Source organism: Seriola dumerili, unplaced genomic scaffold (genome assembly GCF_002260705.1).
Source record: "Seriola dumerili isolate Sdu_G_001 unplaced genomic scaffold, Sdu_1.0 BDQW01000319.1, whole genome shotgun sequence".
NCBI classification, from domain to species: domain Eukaryota; kingdom Metazoa; phylum Chordata; class Actinopteri; order Carangiformes; family Carangidae; genus Seriola; species Seriola dumerili.
The window spans coordinates 2,004,218-2,024,960 of NW_019174574.1; the positions used below are offsets into that span (position 1 = coordinate 2,004,218).

The window sequence follows — 20,743 nt, forward strand, 5'->3', positions numbered from 1 at the left end:
TTCCTGTTTTCAGAATAAAGGGGAGTTAAAAGAGCGGGTCTAACTTTGTATTTCATGTACAGAATTTAAAAACTAGAAAATAACGATGCAGTCTATTGAGACAAAATTATGAGGCAAAGTTTGACTTTTAAATCCACAAAAAATGAAATGAAACTTCTGGCCCAACATATGTCTAGATGGTTAGCTTGTCTGGCCCATATAGGCTAGTTCTACATCTGGGCAGATTCCGGCTGTTACCCTCCAGTATTGGCAGATTGGGCCAGATTCGGGCCGTAGAACCAGTCTTATATTGGTTCAGAGGAAAACAAGCATGTGGCCCAAGTATGAGCCGGATTTATTTTGTGATTTCTACATTTTCCTGTTTAAGCAGATTCACATCTTTACTTTTTCAATTCAGGAAAATTGCAGAAAAAAGGAGACCACATATACTGGAGCACAGTGGAGCTGAACTAAGTTACTGAACTAATACATATTAATGATGGCGGAACAAAATTCAGAATTCTCTAATCTGATGCAGGTCAGGAAAACTGTTCACTGAACATTTCAAATTCACAGATGAGGCACATTTGTGAGTCACAGTTGTGTTTATTTAAGATTTGTGTATTTGTAGAGAAAAATACAACCAAATTCATATTTATGACTTTTTGTATTGAGGGATTTATTTTAATACTACAACTAAATGACAGACTTACATTTCTCTATAGAAGAAGTTATTACATGAAAAAGTATCACAATAATCAGCAGTGAAAAACCAACAGGAGCCAGCATACCTTCTTATCCTACAAAAGTTGGTTCACACAAATGACAAAAAATGTTTCCACTTACTCCTAGTGACCTCTATAATATAGACATCTTCAGTTTTATTTACAGAAGTTATGAGACGTCAACGAATAAGACCTCTGACACCAGTGAGCAGTTTCATCAAGAGAGACAACAGATTTCCACTGATAAATCTGGATAGTGAGTATAAGAAAAGTTGTTGTTTTTTTGTTTTTGTTTTTTTTTTTTTTTTTTTTAAATTGAAATTATTGTTAAAATCCTCTGCAAATAAAACTGAAAGCCTTTTATTGGAGACACCATGAGGGGTAAATTAGATTTTTTTTTCTGATTTGGGTGAACTAATCGTTTAAGCAACTTGAAAAGAATGAAAAATGCAAATAATTTAACATACTCCCCCATTCAACTGTTGACCTGTGCATAAATTAAAGAGGGTCCATTCATTTTTATTCTCTTCTCAATTTTTTCTCATAATTTGTCCCATTTCTTTACTGCAGATATCTTAAATGTTGAGGAAGTCTCAGTCTACTACTACACTTCAGTGTCCTTGCAAAGACTGCTGAATTAAAAATCCTGGCTGTTCTGCTGTGTTACTTGTGTAAATGCATCTGCTATTCTGATGCTGTCTGCTAAGGGGCACTCATCCAAGCAAAAAGGTTGTGCACGTCTTCACAAGCTTCACAGGTGTGGTGGTACTTTGCATTGTCACTGGTATCTGTGGAGGGAGGAAGGGTTTGAAGCTGCTGACTAGAATCCTGAATGGACATCTGACAGATCTGAAAAACCATTCTGAAACTCAGATCCTTGGTGAGGTTGATGACATCAGTCAGTGGGAGGAGCCTCCTGAGGTTCCCGATTCACTGAAGCAGGAAAAGAAAGAACAGTTGGATTTAGTTAAAGAATTATGGTAATCTAAGTGATACGGTCAACTAACTGTTCCATAAAAATTAAATCACTAGCCGTTAAGTATGAGCAGTGTGGAGAGGTCTGTGTACATACCTTCCTCTCGTGCCTTCATGCGAGCGACAAAGTTGTAGCTCTTGTTCCTGCGATAGTTCTCATAAGGATCATCCAACGACACACCCACACCTTTGTACTGGTCCCATTTATCCCTGATATCTCCTCCTTTGATGGGGTCCTGGATGCCCTGTTCTTTGGCCCCCAAACCACCTGAGCCACTCCAGCCTGCAGCAGACAAGAAAGGATGGATGTGGTTCATTCAGTCAGAACAATTCAGGATGGAAAACCATCACATTAAAACCATCTTAAATATTCTTACTGGAAAGTTTGATTTAGTTTAAATGATGAAACAAAGAGAAAACAGAAAGCTCATACCCATCTTCATCAGCAGCTGGTGGCCCTTGTTCTCCTCCCCTAGCCTGGTATCTGTAGACAGTTTGGAGGGAGGACCACCCAGCACTGGTAAGGAGCTGTAGAGAGCAGGAGAGAGGGGGGGGTCATCTATACCACAGTTAACAATAAAGTCTTTTATGAAAGCACCTGAGTGCAGTGAAGGGGACTTACGGAGGGGAGGAGCTACGAGATTTGGGGCCACGGCGTCTCTTGGTGGGCGAACGTGAACGGGATCTGGATCTGGAGCGAGAGCGACTCCGAGATGACCTGGATCTGCTCCTGGACCTAAAGAGAGGCAGGTTAAAGCACGTTAGGCCAAGTGTGTTGGACAGTGAAACACAGCAAGAGGGAAGCTGGAGATTTGAAGCATGGAAACCACTGAAGCTGACACAGTGCAGCAGCTCATTAACACAACAGCTTCAGCTCCATGTGTAAAATGGAAAAATCACATGTCACAGCAAATATCGATTTGATTCAGGCTTTTTATGTCAACTGCACTTTGTATGAAATTAACTGATAAATGATGATTATTCATGGCATTATTTTGAAAGCATCCTCACTTCTGTACAGTACCGTGTGTACACATCAGCATAAAGCTACCACTCAGATGTGTGTGCGATGTGTGTGTGTGCAGACCTAGATCGTGAGTAGGAGCGGGAGCGGCTGCGGGAGCGGGAACGGGACGAGCGGGACCGTGACCTGGAGGACTTTGAGGAGCGAGAGCTGGAGCGAGATGACGACCTCCCTCTGCTGCGAGAGTGACTCCTGGAACGACTGCCTCCACGACCACTGGAGAGAGAGAGAGCCATACAGGGAGGGGTGAGGTTGACAGGTACATGTGGGTCAGGTGTCTCCATCCTTTAATACACAACAGTGACATCCTCCCCACAAAGGATGAGGAAGTCCTCTGGAGAAGAGGAAGCTCACCTGTTGCGTTTCTCCTGTCCTTTTTTCCTCCTGGCTCTCATCTTGGCCCTGAAGAACTCATACAGACCATTCTGCTCCCAGCCTTCACTGGAAGAGGAACAAACCACAGCCAGATGAACCTACAGCCATTTCTATCAGAAACCTTGCAGCACTACACAGAGCAGGACAGCTTATTAAGGAAAAACACTGTATTTGAGAAATTTCGACTGTGTCTGTAAAGGTCTGTATGAGCTCCCTGGGAAAAAAGTGAGTGTAGAGTCCTGCGAGGACTAATGAAGACAGTTTATTTGTAGATACTTTTTACAGTACATCCCAGCTCACTATTGACGTTAATGTCCAATTGGTTTTAAAGTTTTTAAATCTCTTCTTCATTCATTCCTTCCAGTCAGCTGACAGCAGCCACTAACGTCACTAAATTCTGGTTCAGTCGGATTTCTCTGAGACAGAGTGGAGGTGTGTGTACCTGTTCCTGGGCCGATCGTGGGATGGGGGGCTGTAGAATGCTTCAACAGCAGCAAGCAGTCGATCACTAGGTGGCATGGGAGGGGGCAGTCTGATGTCTTTGGGGTCCAGAGGTTTATAGTCACAGTCCTCGAGCTGAAGAATAGACAGCACAAGAAGAATGGTGAGACGATGTGGGTAAACGAGTCTAATGAGCGATTATGAATCTGCACTTGGCAATTTCCACTGCACTAGTTACTGAAAGTCTTCATTAAATCTGTTTCCAACTTCTTTTAAAAAAAAGTAATCTGATCCATTCTGTAAGGCGCTGTGGAAGCGCTGCATTAGTCTGTAACACTGTTCTCTTTGGCTGTGTTCAATTATGCCATCTTCTAGCAAGACAGGCAGGTGACTCACTTTGACCAGAGGAGCCATGAGACCAGCGGGCAGATCGAAGTAGGGAACGTTTGGCACCAGACTTGGGTCATCTTGGACCGGATGCTGCCGATGACGCATGTGGGGCGAATGGCCGTTGAAGCCGTGTGGGGGTGGGCCAAAATCCGGGTGCTGGCCTCCACCCCAAGGAGGATGTTCAGCCCCCATTCCTGGGGGAGGGAGCCTCTGATTGGGATGGTGGTGGGGGGGAGGACCTGGCATGTCTGACAAACAGAGGTGGATATTGTTAAAACACAAAACCAGGCAGCTTTAGATGCATTTGAGTCGGGTTTCTGATCAATCATCCCTGCACTCACCTCCAGGGTATTCTCCCTGAGCATAGTCAAAGCGGTGTGGGGTGTACGGCGGCCTGTCATAGTGGTGTCTGGGAGGGAAGTCATCCTGCATAAAGCGTGGAGGGAAGCGTCCGAAATTGTGTGGTGGAGGAGGGGGCTGGTTGAAAGGAGGGGGCTGCTGGTGGGGAGGGAAGGGCCCTCTGAAATGGGGAGGTCTCTGTAAAAATTCAAGTTAGACAATACAAATAAATATAGAATAAATGAATAGAATGCAATACAATAAAACAGCTAAGAAAACAAAGCAAAGGAAGTGAAACCACAGGAATCATCGACCACATGCCTGCATGCGTGGAGGAAATGGGGGCTCCCTCTGGCCCCAGGGAGGTTGGTCAGGCTGGTTCCCCCATGGTGGCTGCTGGTCATATGAGTTCCAAGATGGAGGGCCTGGTTCAGACCCACCAGGACCGCTCCAAGGGCCTCCTTCTCTGGGTGGACCCCCGCTCCAGTTTCCTGGGTCCCTCTGCTCGTTCCACATCCCCTCATGGCTGTTCCAAGGAGGACAAGGAGGGGGGGGCTGGTTCGGGTCAAAAGGAGGCTGGGGAGGGAAAAAAGTCAGAAAGGGGATGAACATGGACTCGGTCAGGAGTCCCCTGAAGAGGGCAGGACTGAACCTACCCCTGGGGGTGGAGCCTTCTGTGAAACAGGGGAGAGGACAGGCGAGGCTGGGCTCAACATAACGAGATCAGCTCTACTACAGACACTCGGAAAATACATTACACTTTCAAAAGCCCCCCTCAGGTTTATGAGGACTCTCATTCACTATAACCTGCAAATCCATGACAACTAGTCCTACCATAATGGAGAGACAGGAAACCTCAATCCAAACTGTTCTCCTGTGTGGTGCCTTGTGGTGGAGGCTGGTCACCTAACTGATTCTGAGCTCTTTCCCTCCCTCTGTCTCTCAGTCCTTCTCCATCTTTGGAAAAATGTACCTGCAGCCTTGTGGCACTCCCGTCAGGTGGAACATAGAACTGAGTGTTGTTATTCTCAAAGGCCATGATCAAGTGTGGCTTGGATTTTAAATGGACTGCACATATATAGCGCTTTTCTACCTTAAAGGGGCTATTTGTATGTTTTCTCAGCAAACATGGAGGTGATGGTCGCTTGCCAAGACCTTTAGCCATCATTGTGTTACAATACATAAGGTTATAATGCATCCTCTGAGCAGCTGCTTCAGCTACTTCTTCATGGCAGACCAGATATTACAGTGACTCAGTGTCTGAAAGTGACGAGATGTGCCAACTAGGCTGGGCTAGCTGGTTAGCATGCTAACTCCGGTATAAGAAAAGACGAGATAAAAATAAAAGCAAAACAAGAAAACTGGTCAGTAAACAGCTGTTAATCCAAAACTCATTTTGCTTTTCAATTTGTCTCTCACTCACTCTGAGTGCTGGTCTGCTCACCCAGACCAACTTAGGTTCAGTGTGTTGCTCATATTGAACCAGCAACCCTGCAGTTAGTGGAAGACCCGCTCTGCCTCCTGAGCCACGGTCGCCACCTGTTCCTGGTTTGTAAGTGCACTTTCAACAAAAACTTCTGTCAAATGAATGAATGTAAATGTAGTGTGATGTATGATGGAAAGAAAAGATGAGACACCACCTTCCTGATTCAACCACTACTTGGCTACTGTGCCAAAGCCCGCCAGCAAAGACGCACGCACGGACGCACACACGCACGCACACATGCACACAAACACACGCGCACACACACACACACACACACAAACACACAGGACTTTACCGGCTGGTTGGGGTTCCAGGGGCCCATGTGCTGGGGGTCATACCACCCAGGCTTGTTGGAGGGGATATCTGAGGGTCCACTGGGGTTGCTGGGGTCCTGTGCTCGGGAGGAAGCTCCATCAAACTCTCCTGGAGGAGGACCGGACAAGGCAGGCTTCACATCCCCTGCAGACCGCACACCAACACATTAGAGCACAAACATTCATGTACTTGCCCAATACAGAGCAGGTCACACATATAATCATATACACAACACTTTAAAGTAAGAATAAACTAATGTAGTGTTAAACTGTTTTGTGGTTTTAAATTTTAAGAAGAGTATGAGTTTATTGTATTAATGTACAAATCCTTAACATTTTTGGCTTTGTTGTCATGTAAACAATAAATCTGATTCCATGTATCAGGCTGTGCGTTCAGTTGCATTAAGTGTGTGTCTTCCCACCAGCTTGTGTGGTCATGGGTGGGGCCTTCTCCGGCTCAGTGGGGGTAGCTAGCTGTGCTACAGGCGCAGGCTGTGGTTGTTGTTGCTGCTGCTGTTGCTGCTGCTGTTGTTGCTGCTGCTGCTGTTGCTGCTGCTGCTGTTGCTGCTGCTGCTTCAGGCTGGAAACAAACTCTTCATGTTGGGTCTTCAAAGCCTGGATCTGCTGCTGGAAGGCCAGCTGGATCGGCTGCACCACCGCAGCATACTCTGTTATCAGAGAGGCCTGAGAGAGAGAGAGAGAGGACAAGGGTGTGTCACAGTATTGTCACTGAATGAAAATCTTTTCCTGATATACAGGGCAAACACAAGCAAAGTCTTCAAGTGAACACATAAATGGGTGTGACCACATTTTTGCAACACAGGTAGTGGTGCAAACCAGCATGAAAAGCGAAACTGGATATTATTAGTAGAAGAAAACCACAATCCGAGAGAAGCTGAGGCCTCTGAAAGAGAGAAAACAGTTTCTCCACGAAGAACCGAACCGCAAACTGAAAAATATTGATCACATACATCAACCTGAATATGCTGTCACTACAGCATATTCAGGGTGCTGCTGCAGCTTGAGTATTGGCACGGGTTGTTACAGTTTTTCTCCTCTGCATATTTTTAGGCAAACAAAGACAAAATGGGGTTTATGTTTAGAAAAAAGTACAGGGTCTGTTATTAATAAATGCCTATCTCATCAGAAGATTTATATAATTAATGAAGGTAATGACACCACGGCTGCTGTGTTTAATGTGTGCAGGATTCTGAAGCTGTGAATGTGATCCTCTGCAGTGGAATTGGTTCTGAGGAGAAGGAAACAGAAATAAACATGATCCAATGAATAACTGGAGGGTATCTCTGCCATGACCATCTCCACTCAGTGCGTTTTGGTTGATTTGGATCATTCATGGGTCAGGTAGGGAATGGGTCAAATTGGGTTGAGAACTGATTTAAGGTAATTGAAGATAACAGATTGCTTCCTGTTGACCTTCTCCAGTATGAGGCCGAGGCACCTCACATGTATGAGCTTCTTTAAAAATGTTTTCACAACCAAGTTCACAACACATAGGATGGATAATTTAGTGGTGTTCCCGATTATATGGATTCACCTCGATGCACAGAAGAACGTGACTTCAGGTGGAAAAACTGAAAACTCACTGTAATGGTCCTGTTGAAAATATGTGGACTCTGCACAGCTCCGTTACTCCAGATGATTTTACAGTTAAATTTGGAATCTGTGAGTAACAGCTTTCCAGTCTGATGTTTAGAAAATCACAGAGCCTTATCATTAGATCCTGATCCTGTCATCGTATCAGAAGATATATATAGTTAATGAAGATGATGCTGCTATGCCATCTGTGAGTAGAACTAATAGTTTGGTTGGACATATCTCGACACAAACACTTTGTTTGGAAATTAGCATGACACAGACACAAAAAAATAGACTAGTGTCTGAGGATGATTGTACAACTAGAATCACCACCTCGTGGATGTTTCCTCCAACAACCAGTCAAGTTACTGGAAATATGCTCACAGTCTCTCCTTCCTGAGTTACAGCACTAATTAATGTCCAGAGGTGATTTTGCAGGATATTATGATGTCACAGTGAAGTTGACCTTTGATATATAATGTCATCACTTCATCATTTTATCCTATTAGACATTTGTGTTAAATTATGTCACATGTAATGTATGAATTCATTAGTTATGGCCAAAAACCTGATTTGTGAGGTCAGAGTGACCTTGACATTTGACCACCAAATTCTAATCAGTTCATCTTTCAGTCCAGGTGAATGTTGGACGGGCAACCTGACCCTGGCTGTTGCCAGTGCAGAGAGCTTTGCACCAGCAGGAAATGGAGCCATGAGTCTCATTCCACTCACCTGGTACTGGCCGAGACCCAATGCTGGATTCTGGAGCTGCTGAATGGTCTCATCATCAAAGTAGCCATTCTTCTCCCAGAGCTGCAACAACTGGGACGGAGGAAGAAGATGGAATATTTGTATAAATATTAGAGTGGTATTAAATTGCAGCATTGACACTGTCCTATTAAAATACAATTAAAAGGGGAAAGTTTTAGTGTCATTTGATGTTTATTTTACTAACAGAACTAAAACACTCCTGACTAGAGTTAAAGATGCTCAAAATTGACACAAAATCCTGTTTCAAAACCACACCGATTTGGTACAGCTTTTAAAAATCAGCAGGTGTTTACCCTCGTGATCTTCTGCTGCTTCTCTTCCTCCACAGCCAGGAAGCTGGTGCAGTAGATGGGAACCACAACTTTCTGCAGAGCTGCCAACAAATCCTTCTGCTGCTTCCGCTGGCTGCAAGTACACATTCAAACACATTAAGTTTCTCAGTAAATCCCCCCACATCTTTTAAGTTGTTTCATAATCAGACCAAGGCTGCAACAAATGTTAGTTCTCAGTTATGTTTTCAATTAATCAATTGATCATTTGGTCTATAAAATGTGAAGTAATAATGAAAAATGATGACGCAGTTTCCCAGTGCCCAAGCTGACATCTTCAACTGTCAATCCAAACCCAAAGATCTTCAGTTCACAATGATATAAAACAGAGGAAAGCAGCAACTCTGCTGACTGAACAAGCTGCAACAAGAGACTTTTCATCATTCTTGCTTCATATCTGAATTTAAAAATAGTCGATTATCGAAATTGTTGTGGTTTCATTTTTTCACAATAGACTGCTCGATTACACACTGGCATATTGTTATTAATGGAGCCATTTAGTAAATGTTTACATGTTAAACTCATAATGCACTAATACCCAAAACCTGAGCTTGTGCAATGGTTGATACTAGTGTCCACACAGTGAGTGGTTTCTATACCTTATAGGTTCTTGCAGGTAGGTAGGTATTTTTCTTGCATTAACGTAGCTGTAATCAGGGCTTTATAACACTACCTCGCAGGATAATTACATTATTATTATGGTGAGCAAAGTGTACAAGCAAAGTGATCCACATGTTTTCATGTATGCATTCATGTTTGTGTACCAGTGATGGAGAACGTCATTGGTTAAATAGATGAGATGTAGGCGGAGTTCAAAATGTGCTCCATCAGCAGTGATGCGGTTGCGAAGATGTGATGTCATCAGTTCACAGTGTTGTGGAGACTTGGCATTGTTGAACATCCAGTTCTTACCAGCCTGAGAGAAACACAAACACCAGTTTTTACAGGGATGTACGTAAGTTAGCATGACTAAAAAAAACTCTCCATTATGAGATCAGCTTACAGAGATAGCGTCTTTGGTGCAGGTGTCGATGATGGGCTGCAACAGGTTGTCAAACTCTGTTACGTCCAACTGAGTTTCCAGCAGCAGCTTCTGGGTCTGCTGCTCCATAGCCAGAGTTATGGCTGCACTCACTTGCTCCTACATGGATAAGGCAGAAAAAAAAAGCATCAGGAAATGTTATCAACCGTTCTTCTTCAGCCTGCCACTGTCCTCATGATGTTCCCCCGAGTGAAGGAGACAAAATAGTTAAAGATACCAGACCAATGCTAGCTCTCATCAGGGAAGACCAGGAAGTGAAGGGCCAATACACCAGGGATAAATACAAGAGACTAACAGTGTAGAACAGCTACATTACGACTTAATTACATATTCACAGGTATTTACAGAGCATTCAGAAAGATTTCAGACTCACTTTTTTGTCGTGTTGCAGTCCTATGATAAAATAATGAAAAAAAAGTTATTTTGTCCCTCATCAATCTACACTCAGTACCTCATAATGAAAGGCTACGACATAACAAAAAAAAAGTGAAGGTTATGAATATCTTCTGAATGCACTGTACATCCTCTGCATGTAAAAAACTTCTGACCAGGGTTTGGGTCTTTGATCAAACGCTGATCCACAGCAGTCATGTTTTCCTAAACACATATTTCAGGTGGGTTTAGGAAAACATGTGTCTCTAGCGTGTTATATTAAATACATCATTTGAGCATTTAAATTTTGTCTCTAATTTTATTTTTGTTCATTGTAAAGTGTAGCTATATATTTTTTATATTTTTATGTTATTTTGTATTTCATATTTAGTGCTAGGTTACCAAAGTAACGATACAATATATATATATATGTATACAGTATATATATATATATATAAATATAAAGTCCATTACCGAGGGAACTAGTCAGACTGGGCTTGTATGCCTAGGTGCAGGTGTGACTCGATCTGTAAACATTAATATATTCATTTATATCCTATCTGATAGAGATAGTAAATATATTGACTTAGAGAATTATTATCTATGTGTATTAATTCATCTTTATCAATTGTGTCTTTATATAATTTGTAATAGATATTTGATCCTGATTAGAGTTAGACCGTTGGGCATATTTATTTGCAGTTAAGTTTCCTTTGATGATGGTTTTCTTTTAGACTGAATAGTTTTATCGAGACCCCCGGATTGTATCCCCCAGATCCTGAAGTGCTCTTAAGCAATAATAAAAAAAAAGTCAGTGAATCGACATTGGAGCTGTGTGTGACTCTTCATTGGAGTCAGCCAGTCACCTGCCAGCTGTTACTTAAACATTATCTTCTGCACAACGCAGAGACTGTAACTGTTATGTTGAAAAAGAGATTTAACGGGGTGTTGTAAACTGTATATTCAGCAGCAGACTGAACCCTGTTACATTTATCCATCCATAAATATTACCTCACCGAAAGAATTAGTCTTGTCCCTGCAACAGTATCTGACAACTTATCTGGCTCACTACTCTGAACTTTAGGGAAGTCAAAGAAATAGCATTGGTTTTTAGTTGCAAATAAATAAAATAATTAATAAACAGAGGATAAATAACTGTTATTCTGGACCTGTCTGAGTGTATGAAGATGCTGCTCCTGCTGCTGCAGGTTCCACTGGCTCTGCTGGATGAGCTCGTCGATGGAGGGTGTAGCAGGCGGAGGAATGGGAGGTGGAGCGATCATCGGTATCGGTGGAGGAGGGATATCAACCACGTCTTTGGCGCCCGGGTTGTACATATCTGCAGAAACAGCAGCAGGAAATATGGACATTAAAAGTTGAAAGTAAAGCTTTGACTTCAGGCCTAATGCAGTGTCCCAGAGAAAGCTGTATTCCATAAATCATATACAAGCCAGATGCTGTGTTGTTTGTTTACACTGAACTATTTTAAAGTGACCTTTAAAGGTCAGATAAGATGTGACAGTTTTCATACAGCAAGCAGATGAAACACTCCAGAAACAAAGCAAAAGAGTGAACTAAATTTTTTAAAGATATGCAACCAGCATGGACATCACCACTGATGATCCCAAACCCTGAGACTCCAGCAGAAACAGCTGCTGCTGAAAGGAAACATGATGGCGTCTCCAAATATCAAGACTCAGAAGAACAAAGGTTTGAAGAGCACATCAGAAACATCAGGTTACTCAGCTACAGCCAGGCTGCCCAATCAAATGAAGTCACTTGTCCATATTACATAAAACAGCAAATATTTTACAACCAACACAAGTGTCAAAACTATCAAAAAATGATTTACTATAATAACATATATACTTTAAATATGGACATCCCAAGTGGATAAACATTAATCTGATCAGGGAATCACTGATAATAAAACCTGTCACTCACTGTCAAAGCTCCATCTTTTCTTCTTCTCCTGTTTTTTATTAAATGTTGATCCTTAAGAAGATATATTTATTTGTGGTTTTAAGAACCAAAAACCATCTCAGTGTAGTTTTACATCTCCTCTCTCAGGCTTCTCTCTGGAGCTCTAGTAACAACAGGTCAGTCAGCCAATCAGAAGAGAGGAGGCTCTGAGCCTCTCTTCTCATTGGCTGACTGTTCAAATGATTGATCAAATAAAAAATATAGCAGATTTCAGGTAAACACTCATGGTTGGTCCAGGTGGGCGGGTCCAGGTTTGTTGTGACATCACAAAGTTCCAGTAGTCTTGACGGCTGGTTTTAACCCTCAGTTTGTGAATACAGGCTGTGTGCATTTCTCTGTGGACTGAGGCTTTGATACTTTCACAGTATTAATATAGAACCTAGACCTGATCTATAATCAAACTACACATGAATTTGGTCCACATTTACCATAGTCTAAATTTATCAAACAGTAACATACATTCTGCTGAAGCTACTCAACAGTAAGTTCAGTATAATATTATAACTGTGCATTTATACCAGGGGCTCTCCAGATAGCACAATATTCACACCACATCCAAATCAGGATGGACGCACCAGCCCAGCAGCATGTGCATCATAAACAGGAGAACACACCTACAAAGACATGATCACCCACTGCTTCCAGTCTATCGTGGAACTATTCCTGAGACTGCGAGGTGAAACCTTGATCAGGACATTATTGTTCTAGATATAATGATGTTGATATTGGTGTCATGCAGCCCTTAAAATACAGCCGTCCCAAATCATGAGCAGAAGCATTCAACAACTTAAACCACAAGGCCTTGCTCAAAGACACATCAACAGGCTCCTCTCTCTGTTTGTCTGATCAGGACTGACAGCTTCAGATGGAGGATTAAGCACCATCAGGAAGATATGCTTGAGATATCTTCAGTAAAACAACAGTACAGCACAAACTCAAAAACAACAACATACCAACATGAAAAATGCAACTGAAAACAAACCAAAAAGCTTTCAAGCAAAATGTGCAAAAACAAAATGTAACTTTCCAACTGGTATTTTGAATCTGACAAATCTGGTTCCAAATAAATACCTTCAGATTTATACTCCTCCCCATCGTGGGTAGAGGGATCTAAGTGGAGAAAAGCAAACTTTAATGCATTTTAGTGGAATTACACAACTGACACAAGAACTCCATGCAAACCTGCACAACACTGTGCTTTTATAACCAGGCTGTTGATCACCTGACTGTCATTCAGTAACCAAAACCTGACTGTGGCTGCTGTAAGAAGCTCCAACTACCTCTACTTAAGCAACAAGTGGCACTAACAGACTGATGAGTCATTAGTCTTTAGTAAATTAAAATGACAAGTACAGTAATTTACTTTTTTCCCACCTTCCCTTTACCATCTTCCCATATCTTCTTAATATTTGTAATTGTGTATTTATGTCTCTTTGTGGCCAGGCAGCATTTTTTGTTTTCCCCAGAGTTTGCTCTTTTTATGATATTCAGGATGTCTGAGTTTATAAAGTACGAGGACTGGTGTGAGTGGCTATTTCTTTCCCATTTGGCCTTGCTGGCATGTCGCTTAAATGTAGGGCTGCAAGCACATGAGGAGGCAGGTTTGAAACTGAATCTCTGTCAGATGATAATCAAAGAGCAGCAGGTTGTAGAGATGCTGTACAAAACTCTCTTTTACAGCTTTTACATACCGACAGAGACAGTATGTACATTTTCATTTTCACGTTGATTTAGGTTAAAGGGGCAATATGTGAGCATTTTAGTTTAAAACCTTAAACAATTAACTCAGATTATCAACAGGATATAAAGAAGTAACAGTTCTGACATTGTGTCAAAGACATCTGTGTTTTGTGTTGAAGTTAGAATGCTAACCAGCTAGCCACAGGCTGTGAGTCACCACAGTGTCCAGTCTGCCCTCAGTCCTACATGAGAGGATGAAGAAGTAGTAACTGTGAGCAGCTATAAACCTGTGTTGCAGCCATCCTCTCTCTGTTATTGATGCTGCTGCTCTCTCTCTCTCTCTCTCCCTCACGTTCCTCAACCTCTACTCCTGTCACCACCACATCTCCCCGTCTCTCTGACTGGACAGACTGTGTCAGTCTAACAATAACCAAACAGAACAACCTAGCAGTTACATAATCAGATCACAAGGTTAACCTGTGTGGAAAACATTATCCCCTAATACATGCAGGTTTGATAATATGTTAACAATTGCCCTCTGCTGAGTAGCTCAATGTGAGAGTGACTAGTGAGCCCAGTCCTGGAACAGTCCAGTCCAACTGTGGCACAGGGGAAGTTATTATACTTATATGTCTCTTATGTATTGTATATGTATTTGTTGCACTTATTTATTTTAATTGCTTTTTGTACAGCTCAAGCTGTGTTTAAATGTGCTATAGAAATAAAGTTGACTTGACTATCTATTTGGAGTATGACTTCAACAGTTGGCCAATTGTTGCACGTTGTGTCTTTAACATAAGGGCAGATTTATGGTCTGTCAGAACTAGCTTGTCAGACGTGCTGTCGGACCACATCACATATATAAAGTGTTTATATGTGATACAAAAGGACACGGAGTGAAAGGCCAGCTATGTAGAGGCACAATATTGGGACTGGATTTTTTTTTTTTTTTTTTTTTTAAGTTGCACATTTTCAGACAGTCTTCCTAGGGGGTCATTCAGTTCTACTCGAGAGCACCACAAATAGTTGTGGAGCAAGTTTAAACCAAAAAGAACGAGAGAAGTTCGATCCTTGGCTCCTTTCTCACTCCCATACAGCTGACCAAACACAGTGTGACATGGCTGTGAATGGGTGCAGAATATTACAGAAAAGGTTGGACATGGACCCCCAGAATCCAGCATCAGAAAGGTGTCTTCACAGTCTACAGAGAATTCACCATTACATCATCATCATGACCCAGCCTGAGCCTTAAATTTGAAGGCCACTTACACCCTAGTCATGGTCTTCACCTGTAAATTCAAATCTTTCCTGGGTCATCACCAGGAAGTTTCCCTCTTACAGCCACCAGAACAACAGCAGTAAACTACTATCTGCAGTACATCTACGATCTGAAGGTTTACAGTACAATTACAAACGTTATAATTAAACGCATGATGGACAACTGGCAACCACTGTAGCAGATTTATGGTAAAAAAAAAATAATTAAAATTTAAAATTAACCTTAATTAATCTATTACATCCTGTGATTAACAACATTTCCATCTTCTAATAACATTTAAATCTCATCACATCTCTCTCTAATCTCATCCCATTATTACAACTTTCAGTAGTTTTTCACTGGCTCAGGTCATCTCACATATAAATCTGTGACAGATGACCAACAGGGAAAATACTTTTTTCTTTTTACATGCTATTCAAATCATTTAACTGTGTTATTAATTTACATATTTAGTTAAACATTTGAGACATCAGAGACGTTATTTTAAATAAAAGCTGTAGAGTGACTGTGTAGAATGACCGTGTCCACACACTATTTCTCTGGCATTATTCACTGGCTGAACACATGCTTGAGCTCACAGTGGTGCATTACAATGCAGATGTTGCACAGACTTCTTGAGTTTTTAATTCAAGTGATATTTTCTGCTTTTGCCCTTTCAGCAAACACTACATCTTCTCTCTTACAGTAAATCCTCTTAAGCACTGAAGAATATAATCAGCTCTGGTCTGCTTGCATCTATCATGACAAGTGCATACAGACACACATCTCATCCAGTGCAGATAGAGGGATAGAGGAAACTAATGACCAAATAAAGTATAAATCAAATGCTGAAGAAAAATCACAGTTCATTATAACTTGGGTGTAATTTGCTTTCAGTTATGAAAACACTGTATTTAAGAAAGTAGCTGCTGGATTTATGAAAAAAGTCTAAACTGATTACTCAGATTGATTCAAAAACCAAACTGAAATCCATTATTTCCATTAAACGGTCCTGCATGTTCATTTTTTACAAACCTGTTTGTTAAACCTATCTATCAGTGAGGCAGGAACCCCCACTGAAATAGAGTGCAAGTGGTATATGAGGTGACAGGTGAGTAATATCTAGTAGCTGATAATAAAACAACAGTAGGTGATGGAGATGCTGATTACAGTATCTTTTCACAGCTTCTAGTGTTGGCAGAAAGTACCTTTCCATTTGGATTCAGTCATGATGAGCCATGTGAAATGTCCACTCGGTTTATAATCTTGTTCATAGATGTGTTTATACATTTTTGTTTATGTGATATTGCCTATCACAAATAAGAATTTGAGTAATGAAAAATCTAATCAAAGGATGTGTTAACACAATTAAGAAATACTAGCTGGTATTGGAGGCCAACTGTAGGTACAGTTAATGCTTTTAATCTGTTCTCAAAACATATTAAGGTTCCAAACTCAGTCCTATGATCTGTCACATCTAGTTCCAAACACAGTGAAGTCCAACTTCAATTCAAGCCTTGGTTGTGATTGGTCAGTGAGCCCGATTCACAGAACACACATGCAGCACGCTCTCCAGCGCACCCCGAATAACCTGCATATAGGTGATCCACCTTACGTGGCTCACAGGAATTTGTCCCAGTATGCCCGACTCTGTCCAACTAAGCAGTAGTCCAGATGTTCGCATTTCTCTGCACCAGTCAAAGCGAGTCTGTCCCTTTAATCATTATAAAAACTTGAATTTATGACTTAGTTCTTTTTATGTGGTCCTAGATAAGCAGGATATTTCTTCTGCAACAAAGAAATTAAAATACCATTGCTTTGTGTGATGATTTGCTGGGTGGGGCTTCTCTCCTACTTGAGTGTGGTTGATATGTATGTGTCTGCTAGTCTGTCTTGTCTCTGTTTAGACTCAACTGACAAACCACCATTTAACCCCTAGTCCTACTGATCTTAAATATCAAATGAGATGAACATTCCACCATCGTTCACATATCTGTGTGCAAATTCTAGTTTTATGGTGGACTGTCCTTTTTACTACATACGCTGCTGTTGCTCCATTGCAAGCTTGCACTTGTAGTAGCTGAAGTATTCTCCCCCAAACAAGAAGGAGAACTTAGGGTTGTCCTTCTGTTTCTCCATCGTCATCTTCTCAAACTCCGGCCCATTCCGAGCAACAAACTGGGCCAGCTTGTCGATCACATTCCTCAGCTCTTGATCTGAACCAGGGAGGAGAAGAGGAGGAAAATATAAAGTCAGAGCTGAGAGCTGATGACGATAATGAAAAACAAATAACAAAGAGCGGAAAGAAGTTACAGTGATCTGTGCTTTTAGACACTTTTAGAACATTTATTACAATACATTATGACAGAACTAAGCTGAATGATATATATTTAGTGATCTTAAAAGACAGGACATTGTTTCACAACATTTAACCCTGTTTTGACTTATGTACCAATCTGAATGTAAAAAGTATCCTGTCCACTGCAAGATATAAGAATATGAACTGTTTCCTACAAGGTAAATATAAAAGTATAATTCTTAAAAATGTAATTTAGTGTGTAAATCTGGAATAATATGAAGCAACAACAATATATAAAAATATAACTGAGAAAAAAGATTTTAATTTTGATTCATTTTCAAACTTAAGGAAATGTGTTGCTTCAGGCTACCATCTATGTTTGCATTAGTAAACACCATCTTAGCTTTGAAAAGTGGCTGAGTTTGTTTTACTGTGGAGCAGATCATCCACATGGTTTGAAGCGTCTTTGAGGAAATACCATCAAAACAGTAAGTGCAGTACAATGGCTTTCTGGGTATTTACCTCTCAGAAAAACCCAAGAGGCACAAACCAGGACCTTAAAACCTATTTCTAACAATCGCTGTGAAAATTAAATGAATGATTTAACAAGTGACATGTATTTGATTTTGAGCTCTTAATTCTCCGCTGCCTGCACTGGAAATCACTGTGTTAACACACAACATTAACTGTAGGATACGTGATGAACATATATCAAAAAGTAAAAATGACCCATTTCTGTTAGCTGCGTGACTAATGCTGCCTTCATTTCTATCGAGAATTTGATGTTCGCAGCAAATTTGAAAACAAAGGGGGGGGGAATAAAATAGCAAAATAACTTTAGCCGTCAAAGTTTGCTAATTTGCTAAATAAAACGTCGAAACAATAACCAGTTAGCTAGCTGCTGCAATAGTAGTCACATGTTATTGTTCATACAGATTAAGTGCAAAGGTATACACAAAAACCTGTTAGATACACATTTAACCACTGACGTTACTAGCGTTAGCCGGAATGCTACATGTAGAGTTAAGCTTGGATGTGTTGTATAGCATTAGCTCCTGGTAGCATGGGTGCTAGGTAACGTTCAATGAAAATCATACATCGCTGCACCGCGCTGCTCACCTTCAGGGGGACTGGGGATATCCATGTTTGACTTCAGTTACAGCGAAGCCGCTGAACCTAAACAGACGGTCCAGAGATCCGTCAAATTGTTCTGTATTTCACTAAATTATTTATAAAATTGTCGCAAAAACACTTGCATTGCCACAGTGACGTACACCGGAAGAACTAATGGACAGAAACAGCGGCACGAAAAATAGCTATGTGGCCTTTCCACAGCGCCACATGTGGTCAGGAAGAAGATCGCCGTTTTAGAGCGCCTTCTCTCTTCTGTTTTGTTTTCCCTTCTTTACTTATCACTGATATATTTAATGAGTATTTGTTCGAAAATGTTTTTTTTCTTTTTTCGTTTCATATCATTGATATATTTAGTGGCTATTTGTACTAAAACATTATTTGTAGGCTCATACATTTACCCAAAAATAATCACAGGCCCCATACAATACCTGACCTTTTGTATCTGAAAGGATCTACTAGATTGTTTCTGTGTCAACAGAGTAGAATTTGGTTTTACCCACTGCCATTCAGTGATCCTGACACAAGAAACTGTCAATTATGGCCAGTTTTAATGGTCATTGCATAACATTGAAAAAAAATCCCACTTGACCTAAAAAGAATCAAAATTACTAATAAGACCAAGTTATGAATGTGGTTTATGCAGACAAAAGATTCCACTGAGCAAACAAAGCCAATAGGTTATTCTCATGATTTCATTTCCAAAAATGCAGCAAACAGGACAACAAATTGATCATGTTTTTGGCTGCCTCTCCTGCTGTAGTAAAAAAAAACTGTGGGCACACCCAACTGCATGCTGGTCTTAAATATATACCCAGATGACTTCAGATGCCCAGCTGATACCCAAATACTAGTTAACCAAAATTAACTGGGCAAATAATATAAAGAAATAAACTTACTCCACATCTGTTAATTCTCTTCTTGGCGCTGCATTAACTTCAGTTCACACTTGGTGTAGGAGCTATTTTGTTTGTTTGTTTTTGTATGGATTACTTTAATTTTTTTTAATTTTTTGATAGTATTTTTGAAGAGCATAGGTTGTGTTGCCTATCAACCTATCCATGTAACCATCTATCTATAGACAGGTGTCCCTTACGTCCCCCGTTGGTCCATGGGTGCCCCCTACACCCCCTCGGGGCTCCGCACCCAATGGATGAGGATGACAAGACCGTGGTGGACCACCACCCCAGCTACAACCTTCAAACAGGCTCAAAATCCCCTTTACAACCTGGTCTCAACAAAGTTTGTGTTGTCATTAAGTAATGATGGCAGCTAGAAGAAAGATGATTTGGTTTGTGGCCTGTCTACCCACACTATCCTTTCAGCTCTATCTACCATAACTACCCTATCAGCCCTATCTACCCTACTTACCTTATGAACACTATCTATCTACCCTGGGGGATTCAGCTGATATGGCTAGCTTGGCAGTGTTCCCTTCGTCCTCCATCAGTCCCCAGGGAGGACGTGGTGCCCCTGGTGGACTTCCCCCAATCCATATGCCAGTAGAGGCGCTCCCCAGATACTACCAAATAACCAGTTTGAGGTCTTATATACAACCTCGCCTCTGCAAAGTCCATGTCATCATCATAATGTCATGATGGAACTCCTGATAAACCTTTATCCAGATGCAGCAGTTAGGCCGACAGTTTCGGTGACACGTCAATCAATCAGCATACGGTATATCTGATAAAAGTTCATATTTGACCTGACAGAGGTTCATATTTGACCTGATCAAAGTTCATATTTGGTCTGATAAAAGTTCATATACAACCTGATAAAAGTTTATATTTCACCTAATAAAAGTTAAAACTATAAATACCTACATGGAGTGTTTGTGATGTCTGCAACAGTAAATTGGCTAATCAATCAGGTTTGAAAGCATAATATTTAAATGTATATTTGTGTGTTTGGAGGAAAGTTTCCCGCTGAATTCTTGGCTGATTAAAATGTCTGTAATTGATTAGTGCTGTAGATATGTGTGATGAATAATCATTGATAATGAATATTAGTATCATGTGATTATTTGATTGTGTCATCATGTTTGATGTCATTTTGGTTCTGCATGTTAGCCCCTAGCATTCGGCTTTCAGCCAGTTTGTTTATTTTGTTTGTTTATTTTGTTTGTTTTTGATTTGTTTATTTGCCTATACTAATAGATTTTATTAGAGTTTGAATCCACTGGGGGCGGACAGGTGGCCTCAGGTCACCGGGAGAATCTCCCGGGTCTCCCTACT

The 20,743-nt window shown here is 41.0% G+C and overlaps 1 protein-coding gene across 2 annotated transcripts; it reads right to left on the reverse strand.

Moving 5' to 3' along the window:
• Positions 1 to 589: 589 nt before the first annotated feature.
• Positions 590 to 18,643, reverse strand: cherp (calcium homeostasis endoplasmic reticulum protein). Of its 2 annotated transcripts, XM_022759125.1 has the most exons (20): positions 18,498 to 18,643; positions 17,122 to 17,295; positions 13,213 to 13,251; positions 11,328 to 11,497; positions 9,748 to 9,885; positions 9,509 to 9,660; positions 8,709 to 8,820; positions 8,377 to 8,466; positions 6,471 to 6,732; positions 6,030 to 6,193; positions 4,570 to 4,824; positions 4,251 to 4,446; positions 3,916 to 4,157; positions 3,521 to 3,654; positions 3,058 to 3,144; positions 2,767 to 2,919; positions 2,302 to 2,415; positions 2,113 to 2,207; positions 1,777 to 1,962; positions 590 to 1,637 (listed from the first exon to the last, which is right to left on the reverse strand). In XM_022759125.1, the coding sequence occupies exons 1-20, from the start codon at positions 18,520 to 18,522 to the stop codon at positions 1,600 to 1,602; spliced, it is 2,826 nt and encodes a 941-aa protein (XP_022614846.1). In that variant the 5' UTR covers positions 18,523 to 18,643; the 3' UTR covers positions 590 to 1,599. The 2 variants fall into 2 exon arrangements, with proteins under 2 accessions (XP_022614846.1, XP_022614847.1); XM_022759126.1 differs by lacking the exon at positions 13,213 to 13,251.
• Between the last annotated feature and the right edge of the window lie 2,100 nt (positions 18,644 to 20,743).

Bases quoted from the DNA above. Each gene is read 5' to 3' on its own strand.
- cherp (XM_022759125.1), bottom strand. From the start codon at position 18,522: ATGGATATCCCCAGTCCCCCTGAAG. The intron at 9,661-9,747 runs GTAAGCTGATCT...TGTTTCTCTCAG, and splicing joins GCACCAAAGACGCTATCTCT to GCTGGTAAGAACTGGATGTT. The intron at 1,963-2,112 runs GTATGAGCTTTC...TGTCTGCTGCAG, and splicing joins CCAGCTGCTGATGAAGATGG to GCTGGAGTGGCTCAGGTGGT.